This window comes from Oncorhynchus kisutch, linkage group LG9, assembly GCF_002021735.2.
Source record: "Oncorhynchus kisutch isolate 150728-3 linkage group LG9, Okis_V2, whole genome shotgun sequence".
Lineage (NCBI taxonomy): Eukaryota > Metazoa > Chordata > Actinopteri > Salmoniformes > Salmonidae > Oncorhynchus > Oncorhynchus kisutch.
This window is the reverse complement of record NC_034182.2, coordinates 18,447,716-18,475,644: the sequence shown is the minus strand read 5'-3', so window position 1 is coordinate 18,475,644 and position 27,929 is coordinate 18,447,716. Positions and strand designations below refer to the sequence as shown.

Here is a 27,929-nt window from a genome sequence, read left to right as displayed (position 1 = left end):
TAGAAGTCAAACAAGTTTCCTTTATTTGTATCATACAAATAAAATACTGACAAGGCAGAAATGACAGTCTAGTTTTTTTCCCTTTCATCTTTGTCAGTTAATATTCAATCAATCACAAGACAGGACCACTCATTACCAAACATTGAGTTTAAATGTCATTTTTAAACTGAAAACAAGTGTTTTACCTGTAAAAGGCAAATAAAAATAAAAAAATTCAATGAATTTAACAGATTATATATACAGAGAAAGAGAGGCCGAGATGAGGATAGAGGGATTGACAGACACACATTTTTAAAAACTAGTTGAACATGAGGATGAGGTGAGGATATCCAACAGGTCTTAATAAAATAACGTGTCTGATGTTAATAAAAACTAAAATTTAACGTTTCTTCCCTAAACGAAAATATTTTAAATTGAAACAAAACTGTTCCCCACCACTCCCTACAACACAAACCCAACCAAGCCACCAATCCAGGTAGAGGATACCTATAGACACAGGTCTCCATTTTTACCCACCATGTGCCTGTTTACCAGACAAAAATACTCAATGTGTAATCGCAATTAAAATAGTTTTTTAATCCTGGACTGGTTTTAGGCTAATCTGTGTCTGGAAAACAGGCCCATATTGTTTAAGGGTTAAGGAAATCTGTGATTAGGGGTGATTTGTCTTCTTTACCACAAACTATTGGACCGTAACATGCTTGCTAAGAAAAACAAGGAGTGTCAGTTGGGATTTAAACCCGAGACAGATATAGGATATTATCGGGTTGGAAAGTAGAGGGAAACAAATGAGAGATCATACATAAAACAGCTCATCTTCAGTGCATTCGAAAATAGTCAGACCCCTTGACTTTTTCCACATTTTCTAACGTTACAGCCTTATTCTAAAATGGATTAAATAAAAATGTTCCCTCGTCAATCTACACACAATACCCCATAGTGATAAAGCGATAACCGGTTTTTAGAAATGTTTGCAAATGTATGTTAAAAAAACAATATCTTATTTTGATAAAAATTCAGATCCCTTGCTATGAGACGTGAAATTGAGCTCAAGTGCATCTTGTTTCCATTGATCATCCTTGAGATGTTTCTACAACTTGATTGGAGTCAATCTGTGGGAAAATCAATTGATTGGACATCATTTGGAAAGGCACACACCTGTTTATATAAGGTCCCACAGTTGACAGTGCATGTCAGAGCAAAATCCAAGCCATGAAGTCGAAGGAATTGTCCGTAGAGCTCCGAGACAGGATTGTCTGCGGCATTGAAGGTCACCAAGAACCCTAAACACACAGCCAAGACAACACAATAGTGGCTTTGGGACAAGTCTCTGAATGTTCGTAAGAGGCCCAGCCAGAGCCCGGACTTGAGCCAGATCGAACATCTCTAGAGACCTAAATAGCTGTGCAGCGACGCTCCACATCCAACCTGACAGATATTGAAAACCTGACAGATATTGAAAGGAAGGACTGCAGAGAATGGGAGAAACTCCCCAAATACAGGTGTGCCAAGCTTGTAGCATTATACTAAAGATGACTCGACACTGTATTCCCTGCCAAAGGTGCTTCAACAAAGTACTGAGTAAAGTTCTGAATACTTATGTAAATGCCTTTCAGTTTTTTTTTCAAATAGATTAGCAAAAATACATTTTTTTTTGCTTTGTCATTATTTTTAGAATAAGGCTGTAACCTAATTCTTCCTGCACCAGGCTGGGAAGACTGAATCTGCAATAGGTAAGCAGCTTGGTTTGAAGAAAACAACTGTGGGAGCAATTATTAGGAAATGGAAGACATACAAGACCACTGATAATCTCCCTCGATCTGGGGCTCCACGCAAGATCTCACCCCGTGGGGTCAAAATGATCACGAGAACGGTGAGCAAAAATACCAGAACCACACGGGGGGACCTAGTGAATGACCTGCAGAGAGCTGGGACCAAAGTAACAAAGCCTACCATCAGTAACACACTACTCCGCCAGGGACTCAAATCCTGCAGTGCCAGACGTGTCCCCCTGCTTAAGCCAGTACATGTCCAGGCCCGTCTGAAGTTTGCTAGAGAGCATTTGGATGATCCAGAAGAAGATTGGGAGAATGTCATATGGTCAGATGAAACCAAAATATAACTTTTTGGTAAAAGCTCAACTCGTCGTGTTTGGAGGACAAAGAATGCTGAGTTGGATCCAATGAACACCATACCTTCTTTGAAGCATGGGGGTGGAAACATCATGCTTTGGGGCTGTTTTTCTGCAAAGGGACCAGACTTTGGACGAGATTTTGAGTGAAAACCTCCTTACATCATCAAGGGCATTGAAGGTGATGGAAGGTGAAGATGAAACGATACAGGACAGAAAAGAGGGGGTCGGTTTGTCAATTATGGGGATTAAAGGGGGGTGTACAATTGGGCGTTGGGGGGGAACGGTAAAGACTCATGATTAGGAAAGTGGGAGAGGTTTTAGAGCATGGGACCAGGACATGGGGAAACAGGAACTGGAAGTAGGCATATCCCTCAGTGGCAGCAGCCCCCACAGTGCCCCCCTCCCCCATGGCTGTGACCCAAGGCCTCTGCGTGTTTGGTCCGCCGCGACAGGATCTCATAGGTGCAGTCGTCACCGCAGCAACCAGACATACTAGGGGAGGTGTCATCGATCTCAAACCTGGGAGGGGGTGAGGGAGGAGGAGGGAGATATTGAGAGGGTAGGGGGAGAGAGAAAGACAAGATGCACAGAAAGCAAAAGAGGCAAGAGAGATGGAGAAAGGAGTGGATTGATTATAACCAGCAACTCCTATGTCATTCCAAAAAAATCCCAAACCAGCTGCAATCATGAAATTGGATTATTGGAATTCTTTCTTACTACAGTCCAGTTTGGAGAAGTATTTATTATTTTTAACTGTGCCAACAGTTATTTCTAAAAAACATAATCATAATAATGCGTTTGTACATGGTGAAAAGCTGTTGAAAAGCTATGGAGGCTCACTGTAAGGCTTCCCTGAAGAACTGGTATGCCCCGTGGTTGTGTTTGAATACTGTTAACATTACCTTCTTCATCTGTATGCTGGGGTGAGAGAGGTGGGAGAGAGAAAAAGAACGAAAGGGAAAAGATAGAGAGTGGGAGAAAGAGACCAGAGAGACACAGAAAGAGATGGAAATAGTTTCAGTTTCTATAGGGCTTGGTGGTAGAATATTTCAGATAGCTTGTTGTTACTAGTGTTGCACGGTATACCGAAACTTCGGTACCGTTTCGATACATGAAAAACGGTTCGGTACAAGAATTTGTGTTACTTTCGGTACTTCTGTCAAATGTGTCTCACGGTTCAAGCCTGTCTATTAGCGCAGCCGACCTCTTATTATAGTGTGCACTGTGCCTGCTCCACTTACTAATTTGTCTGGGATGCATCGTTTAAGCTTTCCACTCATGACGCACAGAAGTTAACACATTTGAATAATGCGACACTGCATGCAGAAATGTTGAAATTAATTACTGTTCGCAAAACAATGTCCATACAGGCTAAAACACTTTACACTGGAAGAGAATACCAGTAGCTTTCCTTGCTAACTGACAGCTAAAGCTAACATCAATTTGATACCCTAGTACTTAGTTTGTGAAATGAATACCATAATGCAAAATATGCTGATTTCTAAGCTGATTGCCACCAAAAAGTTTATTCGGTCTCCCTCTCGCTCAAGTCTCTCCCAACGATGATCTTTTGCCTCAGTGAACTGAAGGCCTCTTGAATGATGTCATTCCTGGTTAAAGTGCACACATTTTTATAAAATAAGTTACTTCTATGCAAATGTTGTTGATCAGTACAATAAAATAAGTCACAAATGGAAGGGAAAAAGATTGTTTGTCATCTGCAGCCACATGAAATCAGCCAAAACAAAGCATGCGCACACTCTTATTGAATATGCATTCACCTGTATTGTGGATAGGCTTAATCTACATTTACCCAGGTTATCAATAGAGATGACTACCATTAGATTGGTAAAACAAAGTTACATTTATTGTATGACTGATTAATTAATACATACATGGCTGTCTAAACAACTTATGTAAAAAAAATGCAATTGTAATGATATTGAACTCAAAAGATACCCAACAACAGAGCAGTAGTTGAGTTTATCTGTCTGAATCAAATGACTTTGGCTAATATGCCTTATGTTTTTGCCATGGTATCGTTTTGGTAGAGTATCATGATGGTGCCGAGTATTGTGATACTAAACCTGGTATCGGTATTTTAGTCAAAATTCTGGTATTGTGACAACACTAGTTTTTACTGCTCTTTTCACTCCAGTGTTTTTGCATTCCAGAGGAGCTTATGAGCCTTCTAGTGATCCTATGGCATGGTTATCATAGACATTCAGTGCATAGAAATTCCATCTATAGTTCAGTACCAACCTGTTGGCAATGAGCTGTACTACTTAGATGAGGAACTGCACTGAACAAAAATAAACACAACATGTAAAGTGTTCGTCCCATGTTTCATGAGTTGAAATAAAAGATCCCAGAAATGTTCCATACGCACAAAAATCTTATTTCTTTCAAGTTTTGTGCACACATTTGATTACATTCCTGTTAGTGAGCATTTCTCCCTTGTCAAGATAATCCATCAAGCTGACAGGTGTGGCATATCAAGCTGACAGGTGTGGCATATCAAGAAGCTGATTAAACAGCATGATCGTTATACCAGTGCACCTTGTGCTGGGGACAATAAAAGGCCACTCTAAAATGTGCACAATGCCACAGATGTCTCAAGTTGAGGGAGCCGTGCAATTGGCATGCTGACTGCAGGAATGTCCACCAGAGCTGCTGCCAGAGCATTGAATGTGAATTTGTCATTGTTTAAAAAATAAATAAATTTGGCAGTAGGTCCATGGTATGGGCAGGCATAAGCTACGGACAACGAACACAATTGCATTTTATCAATGGAAATGTGAATGCACAGAGATACTGTGACGAGATCCTGACGTCCATGTTGTGCCATTCATCCGCCGCCATCACCTCATGTTTCAACATGATAATGCATGGCCCCATGTTGCAAGTATCTGTACACAATTCCTGGAAGCTGAAAATATCCCGGTTCTTCCATGGCCTGCATATACTGACCAGACATGCTCTGGATCGACGTGTACAACAGTGTGTTCCAGTTCCTGCCAATATCCAGCAACAGCAAAGGAGTGGGACAATATTCCACAGGGCACAATCAACGGCCTGATCAACTATGCAAAGGAGATGTCGCACTACATGAGCCAAATGGTGGTCACACCAGATACTGACTGGTTTTCTGATCCACGGCCCCACTTTTAAGGTATCTGTGACCAGATGCATATCTGTATTCCAAGTCATGTGAAATCCATAGATCCTTACATGAACTGTAACTGAGTAAAATCTTTGAAATTGTTGCGTTTATATTTTTCTTCATTATACACACTATATTATACTACACTACTATACGTATATCTATATTATACACAGTGTAAAAAACATTAAGGACACCAGCTCTTTCCATGACAGACTGACTTGGTGAATCTAGGTGAAAGCTATGATCCCTTATTGATGTCACTTGTTAAATCCACTTCAATCAGTGTAGATGAAGGGGAGGACACAGGTTAAATAAATATTTTTAAGCCTTGAGACTAATTGAGACATGGATTGTGTATGTGTGCCATTCAGAGGGTGAATGGAAAAGCCAAAAGATTGAAGTGCCTTTGAACGGGGTATGGTAGTAGGTGCAAGGCCCACCAGTTTTTGTCAAGAACTGCAACGCTGCTGGGTTTTTCATGCTCTACAGTTTGTCATGTGTATCAAGAATGGTACACCATCCAAATGATATCCAGCCAAATTGACAACTGTGGGAGACATTGGAGTCAACATGGGCCAGCATCCTGTGAAATGCTTGACACCTTGTAGAGTCCATGCTCCAACTAATTGAGGCTGTTCTGAGGGCAAGGGGGGGGGGGGGGGGGGGGCAACTCAATATTAAGAAAGTGTTCATGTTTTGTACACTCAGTGTATATTAATATATAATATGTACCTGTTGGCAATGAGCTGTAGTATCTGGATGAGGAACTTGCCCAGTCCTTTCCTCCTTACTCTGCTCTCCAACTGGACCTCATAACTACAAAAAATAACACATCAACATCCAGAAGAAACCCAATATGCAATACCATTCGACAACAATCCCTTTCAATAGTAGTGCCACTCAACTGTATTTCTTTGATTCCTCACAGTCTCCTTCCTACTCGTCTCCTTCTCAAAGCACATTGGAGCAGAAGATCTGAGATCCCTACCCTAGGATCTTTACATATGGATTTGGAGAAGTAAACGAGGAGGGAAGACACGAGCTCGCGCGTTGCAAAATAACTTTAGAAATCTATATTATTCAATTATTGCGCCAACGTGCGTCTGTGTTGCCATGGGCTAAAAGTTATATTTCTGGCGCAGATCATTGGTTTATAGAAGCAGGTACCCACGTGCCATCTCCTCATTGGTTATACCCACATGGGTGACTGAAAGATGAACGAGGTCAGTGGCGGTAATGCACCTAATTTATGAAAGTTGACGATCGCAATATAAAGTCAAGGGAATAAAAACACCTGGAAGGAAGAGAGATGACTAGAAACGATTCGGTTGACCATTTTATGTGTGGATTAATTGGCAGATTAGGAGGACCTTGTGAATTTCAGGTAAAATAACAACTCAATGTTTATATCCCAGGACAAATTAGCTAGCAACAGCAAATTAGATAAATAGGACAAATTAGCTAGCAAGTGCAAGCTAACTAGCTAAATTGCCATAAATGTTTATAATATAATTGGTTCAGAGTTTGTTTTGATATTTTAACCTGCGTGTCGCGATCGCGTTTGGTGTTGGGGGACAAAATAAATGTATGCACGATGGCGCATGCGTTTGGGTTCCGTGTTAGTTGTTTCAGAAATTGACCCACTATTCTGTATCTATGTCATATCGCTGAGCTACTGGCTACTTTCCTGTACATTACTATTTTCGGCAAAATAATATTTGTGGTCGACTGCCGACACGGTTTTATGACAGCAATTTAATTCCACTAACTTATGCAAATTAACCTATAGACTTAACCTTTAACATCCTTAACACAAACACACACTCCCTCCCTCCAATTTGTCATCCCTGCGCTCTCCTCTCCCTTATTTCATCCCTACACTCTCCCCCACCTCCCCTTCTCTCTCCCCCTCAACCCTCCCTCCTTACAGTTTTTGCATGTTGGTCGTGGTTAGTTCATAGGCCCACTCCACAGAGATAGGGTTGAGGGTGGACACTCTCTTACACGCTATCTGGAGATTCAACCTACAGGCGAGAGACAGGACACGAGTAGTTAGCTATAAATCTCACACAATAAACCAGTCAGACAGACAGAGCAGATGTTTATCAACCAGCCAGCCACACACACACACTGGAGAGGCACAGGAGGAGAATCTCTTACCCGTTTCTGTCATACTTTTTAAAGATGGGGAATGCAGCCAGAGGGTCATCCAACTGTGTGAGAGAGAGAGAAGTGTGTTTGAGTTCCAGTCAGTCAGTCAGTCGCATGGTCAGGAAAAACTCCTGGCAGTCCAAGGCTCCAGACTGAGACCATTTAGTCGACCCTTTGACTTAACTGTGTGAGTAAAATTGTAATTGATCGTATAGGTGCGAGCCACATACTACATGGTCAGGTGGCTATGTAGAATGTGCAGCTCTCACCAATACGACAAATACAATTTAAACTTTTTTAGGAGGCTAAAACTATCCTTATGATTCCTGTGATGAAGGTCTGACCTGCGCTGTACAGATTTGGAAGCAACTGTTGTCACTGGTCAGTATAATTTTGATTTATCAACTCTCAATATTTAGCTCTTTGGCAACTGTTTTACAATTTAGATATTTCTTTGAGATACGGAGTGTGCATTGGCCATTGCGTATGCATAGGAGTCATTGGGTAGTAGGCTACAACTGCAAAGTTTTTTTAGGACACTGAATTTCCTGTTCGATTAATACATGGCTACCAGCAGTGGGTGTTTTGATTTTCCACTTACACAGGAGGTGAATTAGCCCCAAATAGACTTGCCTATGATATTATTGCACATAAAGATTAAGGTCAATTCATCTATTGAACAACAATAAAAGCCAGATTTTAATAGTAAAATGCCCCAAAACTCATGACAATCACTGGATTATGTTGCACATCAAAATATCTTGAATAATGCATTACCGCATGGACATGTTAAATTAAAACAGATTTATTGAATCCCAGCTCAATACACCCTTTAATAGAGCACTGTGAATTACTCAATTGATGACTTTTTTTGGTGCGCGCAAATCATGGGCTGGAGCCAACTGCAAAAGTGGAAAAATGTTAGTCTGGAGCCCCATGGTCATAGGTCACGTTCCAGGCTGATTACATTGGAGACTGTCTCGCATGCCAGATCTGGATCTGTGTTTAAAATATCAGCCAACCACATCATGACATAGCAATCTGATGCAAACTGCGCCCAATGGGTATGTTTACATGTACTCAGATTAATATAATAGTTTGATTAAATGTTTACATGCTTTGCAAGGAGAACAATTTCCCTTATAAATCCTGTTTACATGGACAGATCTGAAATAAGGCTACCTGATGGGACTTTGATAAATGTTCTATCACAGCGACCATGTTATTTTTGGGAAGCCTTTTTGATTCTGAGTTGGGACATATGAAGTTTGTATGTGAAAACTATTTCTAAGATGCATACTTTCAGTTTCTCCCAACTTACTTCCCTTGCACAAAAGAGGGAGGCTCGCTCTGCTGGTGCTAGCACATGCTCTGATTGAATAAACAGCTGGAACTACGACATCAACCAATTTGTAGGCAATGCCTACTCATAATTTGTTATCACATGATGCACACTGATGTCGTCATTGGAAACATTGCTCAAAAAATTTAATAATTTTCACATATGTTGGTGTGGTCCTGGAAATGTTCCCTTTAAAGATGCACTATGCAGATATTGCGGCACAAGTTTCTAGTTGCTAAAATTGTAATAGTTTGCCTAATTTCAGTTAATGTGACAAAACAAAGTATCGTGTAGAGATTCATTGTACCATCTAAACCAGTGAAATATCAGTGCATTCAGAAATGATTCAGACCCCTTGACTTTTTCCATATTTTGTTACATTACAGCCTTATTCTAAAATAGATTAAATAGTTTTTTTTCTCCCTCAAACTACACACAATACCCCATAATGACAAAGCAAAAGCAGATGTTATAAATGTTTGCACATTTATAAAAAAAAAAAACGGACATATCACATTTACATAAGTATTCAGACCCTTTACACAGTACTTTTTAGGTACCCTTCCCCAGATCTGTACCATGACACAATCCTGTCTTGGAGCTCAACGGACATATCCTTCGACCTCGTGGCTTAGTTTTTGCTCTGACATGCACTGTCTACTTTGGGACCTTATACACAGTGCATTCGGAAGGTATTCAGACCCCTTGACTTCTTCCACATTTTGTTACATGACAGCCATATTCTAAAATGTATTAAATAAATTAAAGTCATCAATCTACACAGAATACCCATAATGACAAAGTGAAAACAGTTTGTTTAAATTTTTTTCTAATTTATTACAAATAATATACAGAAATACCTTATTTTACATAAGTATTCAGCCCCTTTGTTATGAGACTCGATATTGACTTGGAAAGACACACACCTGTGTATATAAGGTCCCACAGTTGACAGTGCATGTATGAAGTCGAAGGAATTTAGAAGTCCCCAAAAATACAGTGGCCTCCATCATTCTTAAATGTTTGGAACAACCAAGACTCTTCCTAGAGCTGGTCGCTTGGCCAAACTGAGCAATCAGGGCAGAAGGGCCTTGGTCAGAGAAGTGACCAAGCACCCGATGGCCACTATTACAGAGCTCCAGAGTTCCTCTGTGGAGATGGGAGAACATTCAAGAAGGACAACTACCTATGTTGCACTACACCAATCAGGCCTTTATGGTAGAGTGCCCAGATGGAAGCCACTCCTCAGTAAAAGGCATATGACAGCCCGCTTGGAGTTTGCCAAAAGGCACCTTAAGGACTCTGACCATGAGAAACAAGATTCTCTGGACTGATGAAACCAAGATTGAACAATTTGGCCTGAATGCCAAGCTGTATACTTTCAGTTTATCCCAATACTTCCCTTGCGCAAAAGAGGGAGGCTCGCTCTGCTGGTGCTAGCAACTTTTCAGGGAAGTTAGGAACAAATATACACAGGCAGTTAGAAAAGCTAAGGCTAGCTTTTTCAAACAGAAATTTGCATCCTGTAGTACTAACTCCAAAAAGTTCTGGGACACTGTAAAGTCCATGGAGAATAAGAGCACCTCCCAGCTGTGCACTGCTCTAAGGCTATGAAACACTGTCACCACCGATAAATCCACTATAATTGAGAATTTCAATAAGCATTTCTCTACGGCTGGCCATGCTTTCACCTGGCTACCCCTACCCGGTCAACTGCCCGGCCCTCTCCACAGCAACCCGCCAAAGCCCTCACCATTTCTCCTTCACCCAAATCCAGATAGCGGATGTTCTGAAAGAGCTGCAAAATCTGGACCCCTACAAATCAGCCGGGCTAGACAATCTGGACCCTTTCTTTCTAAAATTATCTGCCTAAATTGTTGCAACCCCTATTACTAGCCTGTTCAATCTCTCATATCGTCTGAGATTGCCAAAGATTGGAAAGCTGCCGCGGTCATCCCCCTCTTCAAAGGGGGTGACACTCTAGACCCAAACTGCTACAAACCTATATCTATCCTACCCTGTCTTTCTAAGGTCTTTGAAACCAAGTTAAACAGATTACCGACCATTTCGAATCCCACCGTACCTTCTCCGCTATACAATCTGGTTTCAGAGCTAGTCATGGGTGCACCTCAGCCACGCTCAAGGTCCTAAACGACATCATAAACACCATCGATAAGAGACATTACTGCGCAGCTGTATTCATTGACCTGGCCAAGTCTTTCGACTCTGTCAATCACCACATTCTTATTGGCAGACTCAATAGCCTTGGTTTCTCAAATGATTGCCTTGCCTGGTTTACCAACTACTTCTCTGATAGAGTTCAGTGTGTCAAATCGGAGTGCCTGTTGTCCAGACCTCTGGCAGTCTCTATGGGGGTGCCACAGGGTTCAATCCTCGGGCCGACTCTCTTCTCTGTATACATTAATGATATTGCTCTTGCTGCTGGTGATTCTCTGATACACCTCTACGCAGACGACACCATTCTGTATACTTCTGGCCCCTCTTTGGACACTGTGTTGACTAACCTCCAGACAAGCTTCAATACCATACAACTCTCATTCCATGGCCTCTAACTGCTCTTAAACGCAAGTAAAACTACATGCATTCTCTTCAACCAATCACTGCCCGCACCTGCTTGCCCGTCCAGCATCACTACTCTGGACGGCTCTGACTTAGAATACGTGGACAACTACAAATACCTAGGTGTCTGGTTAAACTGTAAACTCTCCTTCTAGACTCACATTAAGCATCTCCAATCCAAAATTAAATCTAGAATCGGCTTCCTATATCGCAACAAAGCATCCTTCACTCATGCTGCCAAACATACCCTTGTAAAACTGACCATCCTACCGATCCTCGACTTCGGTGATGTTATCTATAAAATAGCCTCCAACACTCTACTCAACAAACTGGATGCAGTCTATCACAGTGCCATCCGTTTTGTCACCAAAGCCCCACTACCCACCATTGCGACCTGTACGCTCTCGTTGGTTGGCCCTCACTTCATACTCGTCGCCAAACACACTGGCTACAGGTTATCTACAAGACTCTGCTAGGTAAAGCCCCCCTTTATGTCAGCTCACTGGTCACAATAGCAGCACCCACTCGTAGCACACGCTCCACAAGGTACATCTCACTGGTCACCCCCAAAGCCAATTTCTCCTTTGGTCATCTTTCCTTCCAGTTCTCTGCTGCCAATGACTGGAACGAACTGCAAAAATCTCTGAAGCTGGAAACACTTATCTCCCTCACTAGCTTTAAGCACCAGCTGTCAGAGCAGCTCACAGATTACTGCACCTGTACATAGCCCATCTATAATTTAGCCCAAACAAATACCTCTTTGCCTACTGTACTGTATTTCTATTTCTACTTTGCACATTCTTCCACTGCAAATCTACCACTCCAGTGTTTTACTTGCTTTATTGTATTTACCTCGCCACCGTGGCCTTTTTTTGGCCTTTACCTCCCTTATCTCAGCTCATTTGCTCACATTGTATATCAACTTATTTTTCTACTGTATTATTGACTGTATGTTTTGTTTATTCCATGTGTAACTCTGTGTTGTTGTATGTGTCGAATTGCTATGCTTTATCTTGGCCAGGTCGCAGTTGCAAATGTTCTCAACTAGCCTACCTGGTTAAATAAAAAAGCCATATCCACATGTACATACTACCTTAATCAGCCTCGCTACTTTTATAGCCTCACTACTGTATTTAGCCTGTCTTTTTACTGTTTTATTTCTTTACTTACTGATTGTTCACCTAATACCTTTTTTGCACTATTGGTTAGAGCCTGTACGTAAGCATTTCAGGTAATACCTGTTGTATTAGGCGCACAATACAAATAAACTTTGATTTAAAGGGTAAAGGGTCTGAGTACTTTAATACTTTGTAAATGTGATATTTAAGTTTCTAAATTCTAAAAACCTGTTTTTGCTTTGTCATTATGGGATATTGTGTGTAGATTGATGAGGGGGGGAAGAGACTGTCGACAGGTTTGTGCCGTTCCAAATCATGTCCAATCAGTTTACTAGAGGTCGACTCCAATCAAATTGTTGAAACAGCTCAAGGATGATCAATGGAAACAGGATGGACCTGATCTGTTTTTTATTTTATTACATTTGCAAGCACTTCTAAAAATCTGTTTTTGCTTTGTCATTATGGGGTATTGCGTGTAGATTGATGAGGAAAAACATTTACTTAATAAATTTTAGAATAAAGATGTGACGTAACAACATTTGGAAAAAGTGAAGGAGTCTGAATACCTTCCGAATGCACTGTATCTTTTTCATAATCAAAAATATTGTATTTTCAGCTGATGTACAAAACCAAAAGGGGGATGCAAAAAGAAAACTAAAGGCAAGCATAGAAATAGCGCACATAGAACATATCTATCGCTTCTTAGACTTGCTTTCAATGAGAATGAAAGATCTATAACTCACATTACTATGTGAATTTGGTCAGGTCTCCCAAAAAGTTACATATAGGATTCTTTCACGGAAGTTCAGCAAAGCGCCGTTGTTTATGTTCCGGTTGCTAGCAACAGCACCGAGTTAGCAAGCTAGCATAATGGCTGCACAGTCCACTCGCCAATGATACTGTAGTGTCCCAGCAACAAACAAAAACACCCATACCTCAGGTTTCACAACTTCCCAAAGGATGCGACTGTATGTGACAGCTGTGTGAGAGCAAATACAAATCGTCTAAATTTGAATCCGACCAACATCTACATAACACCGTGTTCGCATTAAGACTGAAAGTTCCCTGTTGGTTCTCTGGAACGACTGGGGGAAGAGCCTGCAGTCTCGGTCTCTCCCTGATACAGCAAGTGCGCGACTGGGAACAGGAAGTGGATGTCTCCGATATGGACACAAGTGTTGGTGCCTCTGAAGTGACTGCAGCGGACCATGACTGCGTGCACTCCCTGGCGAGTAACGTGAACTTAGCTCAGAGCTATAGTTCTGCAAACGGTTGCTATAGTTCAGATATTGCATTACCTGTATTCAGCTTTTGACATAACAATAACAAAACTACTAACTCGCTAGCCAGCTTGCATGATCTATGTTCTCCCACTCTGCTCTCCAGCTTAAGCCACCCTCCCCTTAGTTTTGACCAACATTTTCTTAAACCAAATAGCACTACCATAACATACTTGATTACGTTTGTCCTGAGAACTAGACTTAGAGTTGGTTTACTGTGTTATGATACTGACAATCAAACAGAATAATAGTACAATTTTGCCATATAAATTACCCTCTTTCTTTTCTATGGGTGTGTTGGATGCTCCACTGGATTGAATCAAGGAGCTAGTGCTACAAGTCCAACAGCGCTCTGTTCACCATCTCCAGCTGCCAAGATTCTGAGCATCTGATGACAACTTCAGGTTCTATACCCGGTTCCACTCAGGTCTTCATGGTGTTCTGGGAGTCCATTGCCCCCTCTGCCTCCAGGTTAATCTACTAGTCCAAGGCCCAGAAGGCTGGAATGGGAAGCGCAACACCAAGGCCCAAGAGGAAGCTGCCGCTCATTGACAAGTTTTTTCTTTACTGCTGTCGAGTAGCTGCTGGGCTGAAGGAGAAGGTGTTGGCGGACATATTTTGCGTGAGTGTCCGAACAGTAAACTGCATTATAATAAACTGGACCAACTACCTGTATCTTGTCTTGTACTCTGTACCCATTTGGATGTCCAGAGAGCAGGTGCAGGCAAGCATGCCTGACATGTTCAAAGTTGTACTCCAGTTATCATGGACTGCACAGAGCTGAGCCAACCCCAACTCTCTGACAGTACACTCGGAGACCTTTTAAAAAAAAAAAAACACACCACCTTTAAGGGCCCGATTGGAATTGCACCTTGGAGGTTCACCTTTGTATCCAGGTTTTCACTGGGTCCATCTCTGATCAGATCACACGTCTATCTTGAGCTGTTTGAGCCTGGTGATGGACTCATTGTAGACAAGGGGTAGATCACAGAGAAGATGCTGTCAGATGTGGGGGCAACGCTCATCATTCTCCCATTCAAAAGAGCAACTTGGCTAACGTGGAAAGACACCAAGCGAACGCAAGCCATTGCAAATCTGAGATTACTAGCAGAGGGAACCGTTAGGAGGGTGAAGGAATACCATATCTGGGACACGATTATCCTACTCACTCTGGCAGGCTGTGTCAATCAACTGTGGAGGAACTGCTGCTTAAATAGTGAACTAACAGGACCCTCTGATTCTCAAGGGTGATAAGCCAGTGGGAAAACATGCTCAAGCACGGCAGTGCACACACACTACACATGAAATGTTATTTTTGTTCAGTATAAAATCAAACGCAACAATTTCAAAGATTTGACATAGTTACAGTTCATAGAAGGAAATCTGTCAATTGAAAAACTCATTAATCAAATCAAAATCAAATTTATTTGTCACATACACATGGTTAGCAGATGTTAATGCGAGTGTAGCGAAATGCTTGTGCTTCTAGTTCCGACAATGCAGTAATAACGAACAAGTAATCTAACTAACAATTCCCCCAAAAACTACTGTCTTATATACAGTGTAAGGGGATAAAGAATATGTACATAAGGATATATGAATGAGTGATGGTACAGAGCAGCATAGGCAAGATACAGTAGATGATATCGAGTACAGTATATACATATGAGATGAGTATGTAAACCAAGTGGCATAGTTAAAGTGGCTAGTGATACATGTATTACATAAGGATGCAGTCGATGATATAGAGTACAGTATCTACGTATGCATATCAAATCAAATCAAATTTATTTATATAGCCCTTCGTACATCAGCTGATATCTCAAAGTGCTGTACAGAAACCCAGCCTAAAACCCCAAACAGCAAGCAATGCAGGTGTAGAAGCACGGTGGCTAGGAAAAACTCCCTAGAAAGGCCAATACCTAGGAAGAAACCTAGAGAGGAACCAGGCTATGTGGGGTGGCCAGTCCTCTTCTGGCTGTGCCGGGTGGAGATTATAACAGAACATGGCCAAGATGTTCAAATGTTCATAAATGACCAGCATGGTCGAATAATAATAAGGCAGAACAGTTGAAACTGGAGCAGCAGCACAGTCAGGTGGAAGTTGAAACTGGAGCAGCAGCATGGCCAGGTGGACTGGGGACAGCAAGGAGTCATCATGTCAGGTAGTCCTGGGGCATGGTCCTAGGGCTCAGGTCCTCCGAGAGAGAGAAAGAAAGAGAATTAGAGAACGCACACTTAGATTCACACAGGACACCGAATAGGACAGGAGAAGTACTCCAGATATAACAAACTGACCCCAGCCCCCTGACACAAACTACTGCAGCATAAATACTGGAGGCTGAGACAGGAGGGGTCAGGAGACACTGTGGCCCCATCCGAGGACACCCCCGGACAGGGCCAAACAGGAAGGATATAACCCCACCCACTTTGCCAAAGCACAGCCCCCACACCACTAGAGGGATATCTTCAACCACCAACTTACCATCCTGAGACAAGGCTGAGTATAGCCCACAAAGATCTCCGCCACGGCACAACCCAAGGGGGGGGCGCCAACCCAGACAGGATGACCACAACAGTGAATCAACCCACTCAGGTGACGCACCCCCTCCAGGGACGGCATGAGAGAGCCCCAGCAAGCCAGTGACTCAGCCCCTGTAATAGGGTTAGAGAGAATCCCAGTGGAAAGAGGGGAACAGGCCAGGCAGAGACAGCAAGGGCGGTTCGTTGCTCCAGAGCCTTTCCGTTCACCTTCCCACTCCTGGGCCAGACTACACTCAATCATATGACCCACTGAAGAGATGAGTCTTCAGTAAAGACTTAAAGGTTGAGACCGAGTTTGCGTCTCTGACATGGGTAGGCAGACCGTTCCATAAAAATGGAGCTCTATAGGAGAAAGCCCTGCCTCCAGCTGTTTGCTTAGAAATTCTAGGGACAATTAGGAGGCCTGCGTCTTGTGACCGTAGCGTACGTGTAGGTATGTACGGCAGGACCAAATCAGAGAGATAGGTAGGAGCAAGCCCATGTAATGCTTTGTAGGTTAGCAGTAAAACCTTGAAATCAGCCCTTGCTTTGACAGGAAGCCAGTGTAGAGAGGCTAGCACTGGAGTAATATGATCAAATTTTTTGGTTCTAGTCAGGATTCTAGCAGCCGTATTTAGCACTAACTGAAGTTTATTTAGTGCTTTATCCGGGTAGCCGGAAAATAGAGCATTGCAGTAGTCTAACCTAGAAGTGACAAAAGCATGGATTAATTTTTCTGCATCATTTTTGGACAGAAAGTTTCTGATTTTTGCAATGTTACGTAGATGGAAAAAAGCTGTCCTCGAAATGGTCTTGAGATGAATAATGTAGGGTAAGTAACATTATATAAGGTAGCATTGTTTAAAGTGGCTAGTGATATATTTACATAATTTCCCATCAATTCCCATGATTAAAGTGGCTGGAGTAGAGTCAGTGTCATTGACAGTGTGTTGGCAGTAGCCACTCAATGTTAGTGGTGGCTGTATAACAGTCTGATGGCCTTGAGATAGAAGCTGTTTTTCAGTCTCTCGGTCCCAGCTTTGATGCACCTGTACTGACCTCGCCTTCTGGATGACAGCGGGGTGAACAGGCAGTGGCTCGGGTGGTTGATGTCCTTGATGATCTTTATGGCCTTCCTGTAGCATCGGGTGGTGTAGGTGTCCTGGAGGGCAGGTAGTTTGCCCCCGGTGATGCGTTGTGCAGACCTCACTACCCTCTGGAGAGCCTTACGGTTGAGGGCGGTGCAGTTGCCATACCAGGCGGTGATACAGCCCGCCAGGATGCTCTCGATTGTGCATCTGTAGAAGTTTGTGAGTGCTTTTGGTGACAAGCCGAATTTCTTCAGCCTCCTGAGGTTGAAGAGGCGCTGCTGCGCCTTCCTCACGATGCTGTCTGTGTGAGTGGACCAATTCAGTTTGTCTGTGATGTGTATGCCGAGGAACTTAAAACTTGCTACCCTCCATAATTTATGGATTTCACATGACTGGGCAGGGGCACAGCCATGGGATCGCCTGGGAGGGCATAGGCCACACTCTTGGGAGCCATGTCAAGCCAAATTCTTTAAAACGACGTTGGAGGTGGCTTATGGTAGAGAAATTAACATTCAATTCTGGCAACAGCTCTGTTAGACAATCATGCAGTCAGCATGCCAACTGCACACTCTCTCAACTTGAGACATCTGTCACCTTTTGTCCTCAGCACAAGCTGCACCTGTGTAATAATTATGCTGTTTAATCAGCTTCATATGTCACACCTGTCAGGTGGATGAATTATCTTGGCAAAGGAGAAATGCTAAACTAACAGGGATGTAAACAAATTTGTGCACAAAATTTGAGAGAAAAGCTTTTAGTGCATATGGAAAATATCTGGGATCTTTATTTCAGCTCATGGAACCAACACTTTACATGTTGCGTTAATATTTTGGTTAGTTCAATTTAGGGATGCACGATATCGGAATCAGACGATATTAGCTAAAAATGCCAACATCAGTATCGGCTAAAGTAATGACGCCACTTCAAATTTTAAGCTACACAGCATTCCTAACCTAGCCCACAATGTCTGCTGTGTGGATCGAGCATTCAACAAGCCGAGCAGTCATTTGAAAGATTGAGAGCATTTCAGCAAGACAACTCAAAGGCAAAATCCATTAAATGCCAAGAAAATGGAATTCATTGCCAAGTGCGCTGTTGTTCAGATGTTGCCCTACCGGAGTTACACAGTAATAGCGTCACTGCCATTAGCTTCACGACATACTATGGAACGCCGTTTGGGTCTTTGCATGTCAAAAAGGATACACGTCAAATAACACTATTTGACGTGTTAAATAAGCTTTTAATTTGACAACTCAAATAAAACCATTCTATTATATAATGTTGTTCTTAATTTGCAAGTGCAAGCTAAGCACCACCACTACTATCAGTAGCACTGTCAAAGCTGTACAAAAAAGTCTGCAAACAAGCAAACACCGGCCACGATGTGTTTACAATACCGCGTTGGTAATAAAACATTATTTGTGCGACCGCAACTTCTGGGGTAGGTAGCTAGCTTTAGCTTGGTACCTAGCTAGCACCAATACAACCAGCCTGAAACAATCACTAGTAGAAACTGCAGTCATTTACACTATTCTTAGCAGTGATTTAAGAATCCTTTAGCATTAGCTAGGTTCGCCTATTGAAATTGAACTTCAGTTCATGAAAATAAATAGCTAGCCAGCTACTTAACCCTGTTGCCCAAAACTAACGTTATAAGCAGCCAGATAGCTTCATCTGGCTAGTGAGGCTCGACCGGATCGTGTTATGTGTTGTGAAGCTAGATTAGGCACAATAGTGGAATTTGCAGTTTGCCTTCAAAATAAAAAGGTACCGTCTTCGTCTACTTCCGGCGCCGACAGAGATGGCCGCCTCGCTTCGCGTTCCTAGGAAACTATGCAGTTTTTTGTTTTTTTTACGTGTTATTTCTGACATTAGTACCCCAGGTCATCTTAGGTTTCATTACATACAGTTGAGAAGAACTACTGAATATAAGAGCACGTCAACGCACCATCAGTACGACCAAGAATATGACTTTCGCGAAGCGGATCCTGTGTTCTGCCTTTCACCCAGGACAACGGAATGGATCCCAGCCGGCGACCCAAAAAAACGATTTCGTAAAAGAGGGAAACGTAGCGGTCTTCTGGTCAGACTCCGGAGACGGGCTCATCGTGCACCACTCCAAAGTATACTTCTCGCCAATGTCCAGTCTCTTGACAACAAGGTTGATGAAATCCGAGCAAGGGTAGCATTCCAGAGGGACATCAGAGACTGTAACGTTCTTTGCTTCACGGAAACATGGCTCACTGGAGAGACGCTATCGGAGTCGGTGCAGCCAGCTGGTTTCTCCACGCATCGCGCCGACAGAAACAAACATCTTTCTGGTAAGAAGAGGGGCGGGGGCGTATGCCTTATGGCTAACGAGACGTGGTGTGGTCACAAAAGCATACAGGAACTCAAGTCCTTCTGTTCACCTGATTTAGAATTCCTCACAATCAAATGTTGACCGCATTATCTACCAAGGGAATTCTCTTCGATTATAATCACAGCTGTATATATTCCCCCCCAAGCAGACACATCGATGGCTCTGAACAAACTTTATTTGACTCTTTACAAACTGGAATCCATACATCCTGAGGCTGCATTCATTGTAGCTGGGGATTTTAACAAGGCTAATCTGAACAAGACTCCCTAAATTGCAACCAGGGCTGGCAAAACCTTGGATCACTAATCTAACTTCCGCGACGCATATAAGGCCCTGCCCTGCCCTCCTTTCGGAAAAGCTGACCACGACTCAATTTTGTTGATCCCTGCCTACAGACAGAAACTAAAACAAGAAGCTCCCACGCTGAGGTCTGTTCAACGCTGGTCCGACCAATCTGATTCCACACTCCAAGACTGCTTCCATCACGTGGACTGGGAAATGTTGACGAATACGCTGATTCGGTGTGCGAGTTCATTAGAACGTGCGTTGAAGATGTCGTTCCCATAGCAACCATTAAAACATTCCCAAACCAGAAACCGTGGATTGATGGCAGCATTCGCGTAAAACTGAAAGCACGAACCACTGCTTTTAATCAGGGCAAGGTGACCGGAAATATGACCGAATACAAACAGTGTAGCTATTCCCTCCGCAAGGCAATCAAACAAGCTAAGTGTCAGTATAGAGACAAAGTAGAATCTCAATTCAACGGCTCAGCCACAAGAGGTATGTGGCAGGGTCTACAGTCAATCACAGATTACAAAATGAAAACCAGCCCTGTCACGGACCAGGATGTCTTGCTCCCAGGCAGACTAAATAACTTTTTTGCCCGCTTTGAGGACAATACAGTGCCACTGACACGGCCTGCAACCAAAACATGCGGCCTCTCCTTCATCCCAGCCGAGGTGAGTAAAACATTTAAACGTGTTAACTCTCGCAAGGCTGCAGGCCCAGACGGCATCCCCAGCCGCGCCCTCAGAGCATGTGCAGACCAGCTGGCTGGTGTGTTTACGGACATATTCAATCAATCCCTATCCCAGTCTGCTGTTCCCACATGCTTCAAGAGGGCCACCATTGTTCCTGTTCCCAAGAAAGCTAAGGTAACTGAGCTAAACGAGCTAAACGACTACTTCCGTCATCATGAAGTGCTTTGAGAGACTAGTCAAGGACCATATCACCTCCACCCTACCTGACACCCTAGACCCACTCCAATTTGCTTACCGCCCAAATAGGTCCACAGACGATGCACTCTCAACCACACTGCACACTGCCCTAACCCATCTGGACAAGAGGAATACCTATGTGAGAATGCTGTTCATCGACTACAGCTCGGCATTTAACACCATAGTGCCCTCCAAGCTCGTCATCAAGCTCGAGACCCTGGGTCTCGACCCCGCCCTGTGCAACTGGGTACTGGACTTCCTGACGGGCCGCCCCCAGGTGGTGAGGGTAGGCAACAACATCTCCACCCCGCTGATCCTCAACACTGGGGCCCCACAAGGGTGCGTTCTGAGCCCTCTCCTGTACTCCCTGTTCATCCACGACTGCGTGGCCACGCACGCCTCCAACTCAATCATCAAGTTTGCGGACGACACAACAGTGGTAGGCTTGATTACCAACAACGACGAGACGGCCTACAGGGAGGAGGTGAGGGCCCTCGGAGTGTGGTGTCAGGAAAATAACCTCACACTCAACGTCAACAAAACTAAGGAGATGATTGTGGACTTCAGGAAACAGCAGAGGGAACACCCCCCTATCCACATCGATGGAACAGTAGTGGAGAGGGTAGCAAGTTTTGAGTTCCTCGGCATACACATCACAGACAAACTGAATTGGTCCACCCACACAGACAGCATTGTGAAGAAGGCGCAGCAGTGCCTCTTCAACCTCAGGAGGCTGAAGAAATTTGGCTTGTCGCAGAAGGGTCAAACTTTCCCATCAGGGCTTGCCCCAAGATGGGGTGCATAACGAATCCACAAGGTTTGACCGAGACATTAAATCATTCGGAGTAGTTCTGTAGAACCCGACTCAAGTTCAAGACCCTGCCGTTCACCTTTAAGCATCCTCATGGCTAGGGCCTAGCTAGATGACTCCCCACGCACGTGACATGCCTCGCTGAACCGGCTAGCAGTCATACATGGTTTCCTCATTTCCTTCCATTTTAGACAGGCAGACTGCAATTGCCTTTCTTTTACTGTGAGTTGCGGGAATGCAGGAGCATCTGGGCGCTTTAGAATCTCAAGCATGCATGCAAACAGCTAGCAAACATGCAAACAGCTAGCAAGCATGCAAGCAAGCAGCTAGCAAGCATGCATGCAAGCAGCTAGCAAGCAAGCATGCAAACAGCTAGCAAGCAAGCAAGCAAGCATGCAAACAGCTAGCAAGCAAGCATGCAAACAGCTAGCAAGCAAGCAAACAGCTAGCAAGCAAGCAAGCATGCATGCAAACAGCTAGCAAGCAAGCAAGCATGCATGCAAACAGCTCGCAAGCAAGCAAGCATGCATGCAAACAGCTCGCAAGCAAGCAGGCATGCATGCATGCAAACAGCTCGCAAGCAAGCAAGCATGCATGCAAACAGCTCGCAAGCAAGCAAGCATGCATGCAAACAGCTCGCAAGCAAGCAAGCATGCATGCAAACAGCTCGCAAGCAAGCATGCATGCATGCAAACAGCTGGCAAGCAAGCAAGCATGCATGCAAACAGCTGGCAAGCAAGCAAGCATGCATGCAAACAGCTCGCAAGCAAGCAGGCATGCAAACAAGCAAGCATGCAAACAGCTAGCAAGCACGCACGCAAACAGCCAGCACGCACGCACGCAAACAGCCAGCACGCACGCAAACAGCCAGCACGCACGCACGCGCGCAAACGGCTAGCACGCACGCGCGCAAACGGCTAGCACGCACGCGCGCAAACGGCTAGCACGCACGCGCGCAAACGGCTAGCACGCACGCGCGCAAACGGCTAGCACGCAAGCATGCAAGCAAGCAGCTAGCAAGCAAGCAAGCAAGCACGCAAACAGCTAGCAAGCACGCACGCAAACAGCTAGCAAGCACGCACGCAAACAGCGAGCAGCTAGCAAGCAAGCATGCAAGCAGCTAGCACGCAAACAGCTAGCAAGCACGCACGCAAACAGCTAGCAAGCAAGCAAACAGCTAGCAAGCAAGCATGCAAACAGCTAGCAGGCATGCAAAAACAGCTAGCAAGCATGCATGCAAGCATGTAAAAACAGCTGGCAAGCATGCATGCACGCATACAAACAGCATGCATGCATGCAAACAGCTGGCATGCAAACAGCTAGCAAGCAAGCATGCAAGCATGCAAACAGCTGGCATGCAAACAGCAAGCAAGCATGCAGGCATGCAAACAGCTAGCAAGCAAGCATGCAAACAAGCAAGCAAGCAAGCATGAAAACAGCTAGCAAGCAAGCAGCTAGCAAGCAAGAAAGCATGCAAACAGCTAGCAGGCAAGCAAGCATGCAAACAGCTAGCAAGCAAGCAAGCATGCAAACAGCTAGCAAGCAAGCAAGCATGCAAACAGCTAGCAAGCATGCAAACAGCTAGCAAGCAAGCAAGCAGCTAGCAAGCATGCAAACAGCTAGCAAGCAAGCAAGCAAGCATGCAAACAGCAAGCAAGCAAGCAAGCAAGCAAACTGCAAGCAAGCAAGCATGCAAACAGCTAGCAAGCAAGCAAGCAAGCATGCAAACAGCTAGCAAGCAAGCAAGCAAGCATGCATGCAAACAGCTAGCAAGCATGCATGCAAACAGCTAGCAAGCATGCATGCAAACAGCTAGCAGCTAGCAAGCAAGCAAGCATGCAAACAGCTAGCAAGCAAGCATGCAAGCAAGCATGAAAACAGCTAGCAAGCAAGCAGCTAGCAAGCAAGCAAGCATGCAAACAGCTAGCAGGCATGCAAACAGCTAGCAAGCAAACAAGCAAGCAAGCAAGCATGCAAACAGCTAGCAAGCAAGCAAGCATGCAAACAGCTAGCAAGCAAGCTAGCAAGCAAGCATGCAAGCATGCAAACAGCTAGCAAGCAAGCATGCAAACAGCTAGCAAGGAAGCAAGCAAGCATGCAAACAGCTAGCAAGCAAGCAAGCATGCAAACAGCTAGCAAGCAAGCTAGCAAGCAAGCAAACAGCTAGCAAGCAAGCTAGCAAGCAAGCATGCAAGCATGCAAACAGCTAGCAAGCAAGCAAGCATGCAAACAGCTAGCAAGGAAGGAAGCAAGCAAGCATGCAAACAGCTAGCAAGGAAGCAAGCAAGCATGCAAACAGCTAGCAAGCAAGCAAACAGCTAGCAAGCAAGCAAGCAAGCAAACAGCTAGCAAGCAAGCAAACATGCAAACAGCTAGCAAGCAAGCAAGCAAGCATGCAAGCAAGCATGCAAACAGCTAGCAAGCAAGCAAGCAAGCATGCAAACAGCTAGCAAGCAAGCAAGCATGCAAACAGCTAGCAAGCAAGCAAGCAGCTAGCAAGGAAGCAAGCAAGCATGCAAACAGCTAGCAAGGAAGCAAGCAAGCATGCAAACAGCTAGCAAGGAAGCAAGCAAGCATGCAAAAAGCTAGCAAGGAAGCAAGCAAGCATGCAAACAGCAAGCAAGCATGCAAACAGCTAGCAAGTAAGCAAGCAAGCATGCAAACAGCTAGCAAGCAAGCAAGCATGCAAACAGCTAGCAAGCAAGCAAGCAAGCAGCTAGCAAGCAAGCAAGCATGCAAACAGCTAGCAAGGAAGCAAGCAAGCATGCAAACAGCTAGCAAGGAAGCAAGCAAGCATGCAAAAAGCTAGCAAGGAAGCAAGCAAGCATGCAAACAGCAAGCAAGCATGCAAACAGCTAGCAAGGAAGCAAGCAAGCATGCAAACAGCTAGCAAGGAAGCAAGCAAGCATGCAAACAGCTAGCAAGGAAGCAAGCAAGCATGCAAACAGCTAGCAAGGAAGCAAGCAAGCATGCAAACAGCAAGCAAGCATGCAAACAGCTAGCAAGCAAGCAAGCATGCAAACAGCTAGCAAGCAAGCTAGCAAGCAAGCATGCAAACAGCTAGCAAGCAAGCTAGCAAGCAAGCATGCAAGCATGCAAACAGCTAGCAAGGAAGCAAGCATGCAAACAGCTAGCAAGGAAGCAAGCAAGCATGCAAACAGCTAGCAAGCAAGCAAACAGCTAGCAAGCAAGCAAGCAAGCAAACAGCTAGCAAGCAAGCAAGCAAGCAAGCAAACAGCTAGCAAGCAAGCAAGCATGCAAACAGCTAGCAAGCAAGCAAGCATGCAAACAGCTAGCAAGCAAGCAAGCAAGCATGCAAACAGCTAGCAAGCAAGCAAGCAGCTAGCAAGCAAGCAAGCATGCAAACAGCTAGCAAGGAAGCAAGCAAGCAAACAGCTAGCAAGGAAGCAAGCAAGCATGCAAACAGTTAGCAAGGAAGCAAGCAAGCATGCAAACAGCAAGCAAGCATGCAAACAGCTAGCAAGGAAGCAAGCAAGCATGCAAACAGCTAGCAAGGAAGCAAGCAAGCATGCAAACAGCTAGCAAGGAAGCAAGCAAGCATGCAAACAGCTAGCAAGGAAGCAAGCATGCAAACAGCTAGCAAGCAAGCAAGCATGCAAACAGCTAGCAAGCAAGCAAGCAAGCATGCAAGCAAGCAAGCATGCAAACAGCTAGCAAGCAAGCATGCAAACAGCTAGCAAGCAAGCAAGCAAGCATGCAAACAGCTAGCAAGCAAGCAAGCATGCAAACAGCTAGCAAGCAAGCATGCAAACAGCTAGCAAGCAAGCAAGCATGCAAACAGCTAGCAAGCAAGCATGCAAACAGCTAGCAAGCAAGCAAGCAAACAGCTATCAAGCAAGCAAGCATGCAAACAGCTATCAAGCAAGCAAGCATGCAAACAGCTATCAAGCAAGCATGCAAACAGCTATCAAGCAAGCATGCAAACAGCTATCAAGCAAGCATGCAAACAGCTATCAAGCAAGCATGCAAACAGCTAGCAAGCAAGCAAGCAAACAGCTAGCAAGCAAGCAAGCAAACAGCTAGCAAGCAAGCATGCAAACAGCTAGCAAGCAAGCATGCAAACAAGCAAGCATGCAAGCAAGCAAGCAAGCAGCTAGCAAGCAAGCAAGCAAGCAAGCAAACAGCTAGCAAGCAAGCAAACAGCTAGCAAGCAAGCAAGCAGCAAGCAAGCAGCTAGCAAGCAAGCAAGCATGCAAACAGCTAGCAAGCAAGCAAGCATGCAAACAGCTAGCAAGCAAGCAAGCATGCAAACAGCTAGCAAGCAAGCAAGCATGCAAACAGCTAGCAAGCAAGCAAGCATGCAAACAGCTAGCAGGCAAGCAAGCATGCAAACAGCTAGCAGGCAAGCAAGCAAACAGCTAGCAGGCAAGCAAGCAAACAGCTAGCAAGCAAGCAAGCAAACAGCTAGCAAGCAAGCATGCAAACAGCTAGCAAGCAAGCAAGCATGCAAACAGCTAGCAAGCAAGCAAGCATGCAAACAGCTAGCAAGCAAGCAAGCAAGCATGCAAACAGCTAGCAAGCAAGCATGCAAACAGCTAGCAAGCAAGCAAGCAAGCATGCAAACAGCTAGCAAGCAAGCAAGCAAGCATGCAAACAGCTAGCAAGCAAGCAAGCAAGCATGCAAACAGCTAGTAGGCATGCAAACAGCTAGCAAGCAAGCGTGCAAACAAGCATGCAAACAGCTAGCAAGCAAGCAAACAGCTAGCAAGCAAGCATGCAAACAGCAGCAGCTAGCTAGCAAGCATGCAAACAGCTAGCAAGCAAGCAAGCATGCAAACAGCTAGCAAGCAAGCAAGCAAGCAGCTAGCAAGCAAGCAAGCATGCAAACAGCTAGCAAGCAAGCAAGCAAGCAATCAAGCATGCAAACAGCTAGCAAGCAAGCAAGCAATCAAGCATGCAAACAGCTAGCAAGCAATCAAGCATGCAAACAGCTAGCAAGCAATCAAGCATGCAAACAGCTAGCAAGCAATCAAGCATGCAAACAGCTAGCAAGCAAGCAAGCATGCAAACAGCTAGCAAGCAAGCATGCAAACAGCTAGCAAGCAAGCATGCAAACAGCTAGCAAGCAAGCAAGCAAGCATGCAAACAGCTAGCAAGCATGCAAACAGCTAGCAAGCAAGCAAACAGCTAGCAAGCAAGCAAGCATGCAAACAGCTAGCAAGCAAACAAAGAGCTTGCTGGCAAACAAACAGCTTGCAAACAGACAGCTGGCTAGCCAGCAAACAAAAGTTGGCTGGCTAACAAACAAACCGCTAGCTAAAACAAACAAACAGCCAGGTAGGTAAAGTTAGTTAGCGACTTCTTACCCCAGCTAGATGTAGGTTGTAAAACGTGACTTAAAAATAATCAGGTTACTTACTACTTCTCAAATGTTCTGAACAGGTAGCTAAGAGTCAAGCCTCCCACATTGCCTAATCTCGACTAGTATGGCACAATGAGAAATAAGCCTTTGTGAAAATTGATTCATATCAACGTGGCTACCAAGTTCAGGTAGCACCACACCTGAAAACAAACACACTGCACGGGAGAGCGTTGCAATGGGGCAACACTGGACCAAATAAAACCAGTGCAAAGGATGATTAAAACAATCACAAAATAGGTTATTTTGGAGCTGGTTAATAACGGTGTGCCTGCCAGTCATCCATTCCGTGGTCTCTCCATCACGCATTCACGGGGTCATGATTCTGGACGCTGCCTTTGTTTGATGGAAGCGTTCACCTTTTCACACAAATACACGGACAGACAGTCTAAACTCACCCCCATATTGCTGTATTATAACGACTGCCTTGAAGAAACTAGCTAGCTATCTTGCAAGCTGTTGTATTGATATAGCGAACTAGCTCGCCAAATTAATATTGTTTCTTGAGTGGGGCAAGATTAGGTAAAATGATTGCGTTGCTAGATATTTAGCAAGCGAACTACAGCATTACCTCAACTGGCTACAAATAACAATATGCCCACGATTGCTTACATTAACGTTAATCGGCGAAATTAAAAGTTTAATCACGTTTTATATTATTTGGCGCCATGAGAAAGGGTTAATTTACATCTCTTGGCCCTACTCCCTTTCCCCTTTCCTTCCTTCCTTCCTTCCTCCCTCTTTCTTTCTTTCTTTTTACTACTCTTCTCA

At 44.2% G+C, this 27,929-nt stretch overlaps 1 protein-coding gene across 5 annotated transcripts; it reads right to left on the bottom strand.

Moving 5' to 3' along the window:
* Window positions 1-27,929, bottom strand: LOC109896841 (N-alpha-acetyltransferase 40). Of its 5 annotated transcripts, none has more exons than XM_020491227.2 (6): window positions 27,557-27,927; window positions 7,461-7,513; window positions 7,229-7,324; window positions 6,033-6,116; window positions 2,975-3,052; window positions 1-2,653 (listed from the first exon to the last, which is right to left on the bottom strand). In XM_020491227.2, the coding sequence occupies exons 1-6, from the start codon at window positions 27,560-27,562 to the stop codon at window positions 2,506-2,508; spliced, it is 465 nt and encodes a 154-aa protein (XP_020346816.1). In that variant the 5' UTR covers window positions 27,563-27,927; the 3' UTR covers window positions 1-2,505. The 5 variants fall into 5 exon arrangements, 3 of the variants coding, with proteins under 3 accessions (XP_020346816.1, XP_020346817.1, XP_031687910.1); XM_031832050.1 differs by having other exon boundaries at window positions 2,536-2,653; window positions 3,037-3,052; window positions 27,557-27,929; XR_004211015.1 differs by lacking the exons at window positions 2,975-3,052; window positions 27,557-27,927 and adding an exon at window positions 13,235-14,266.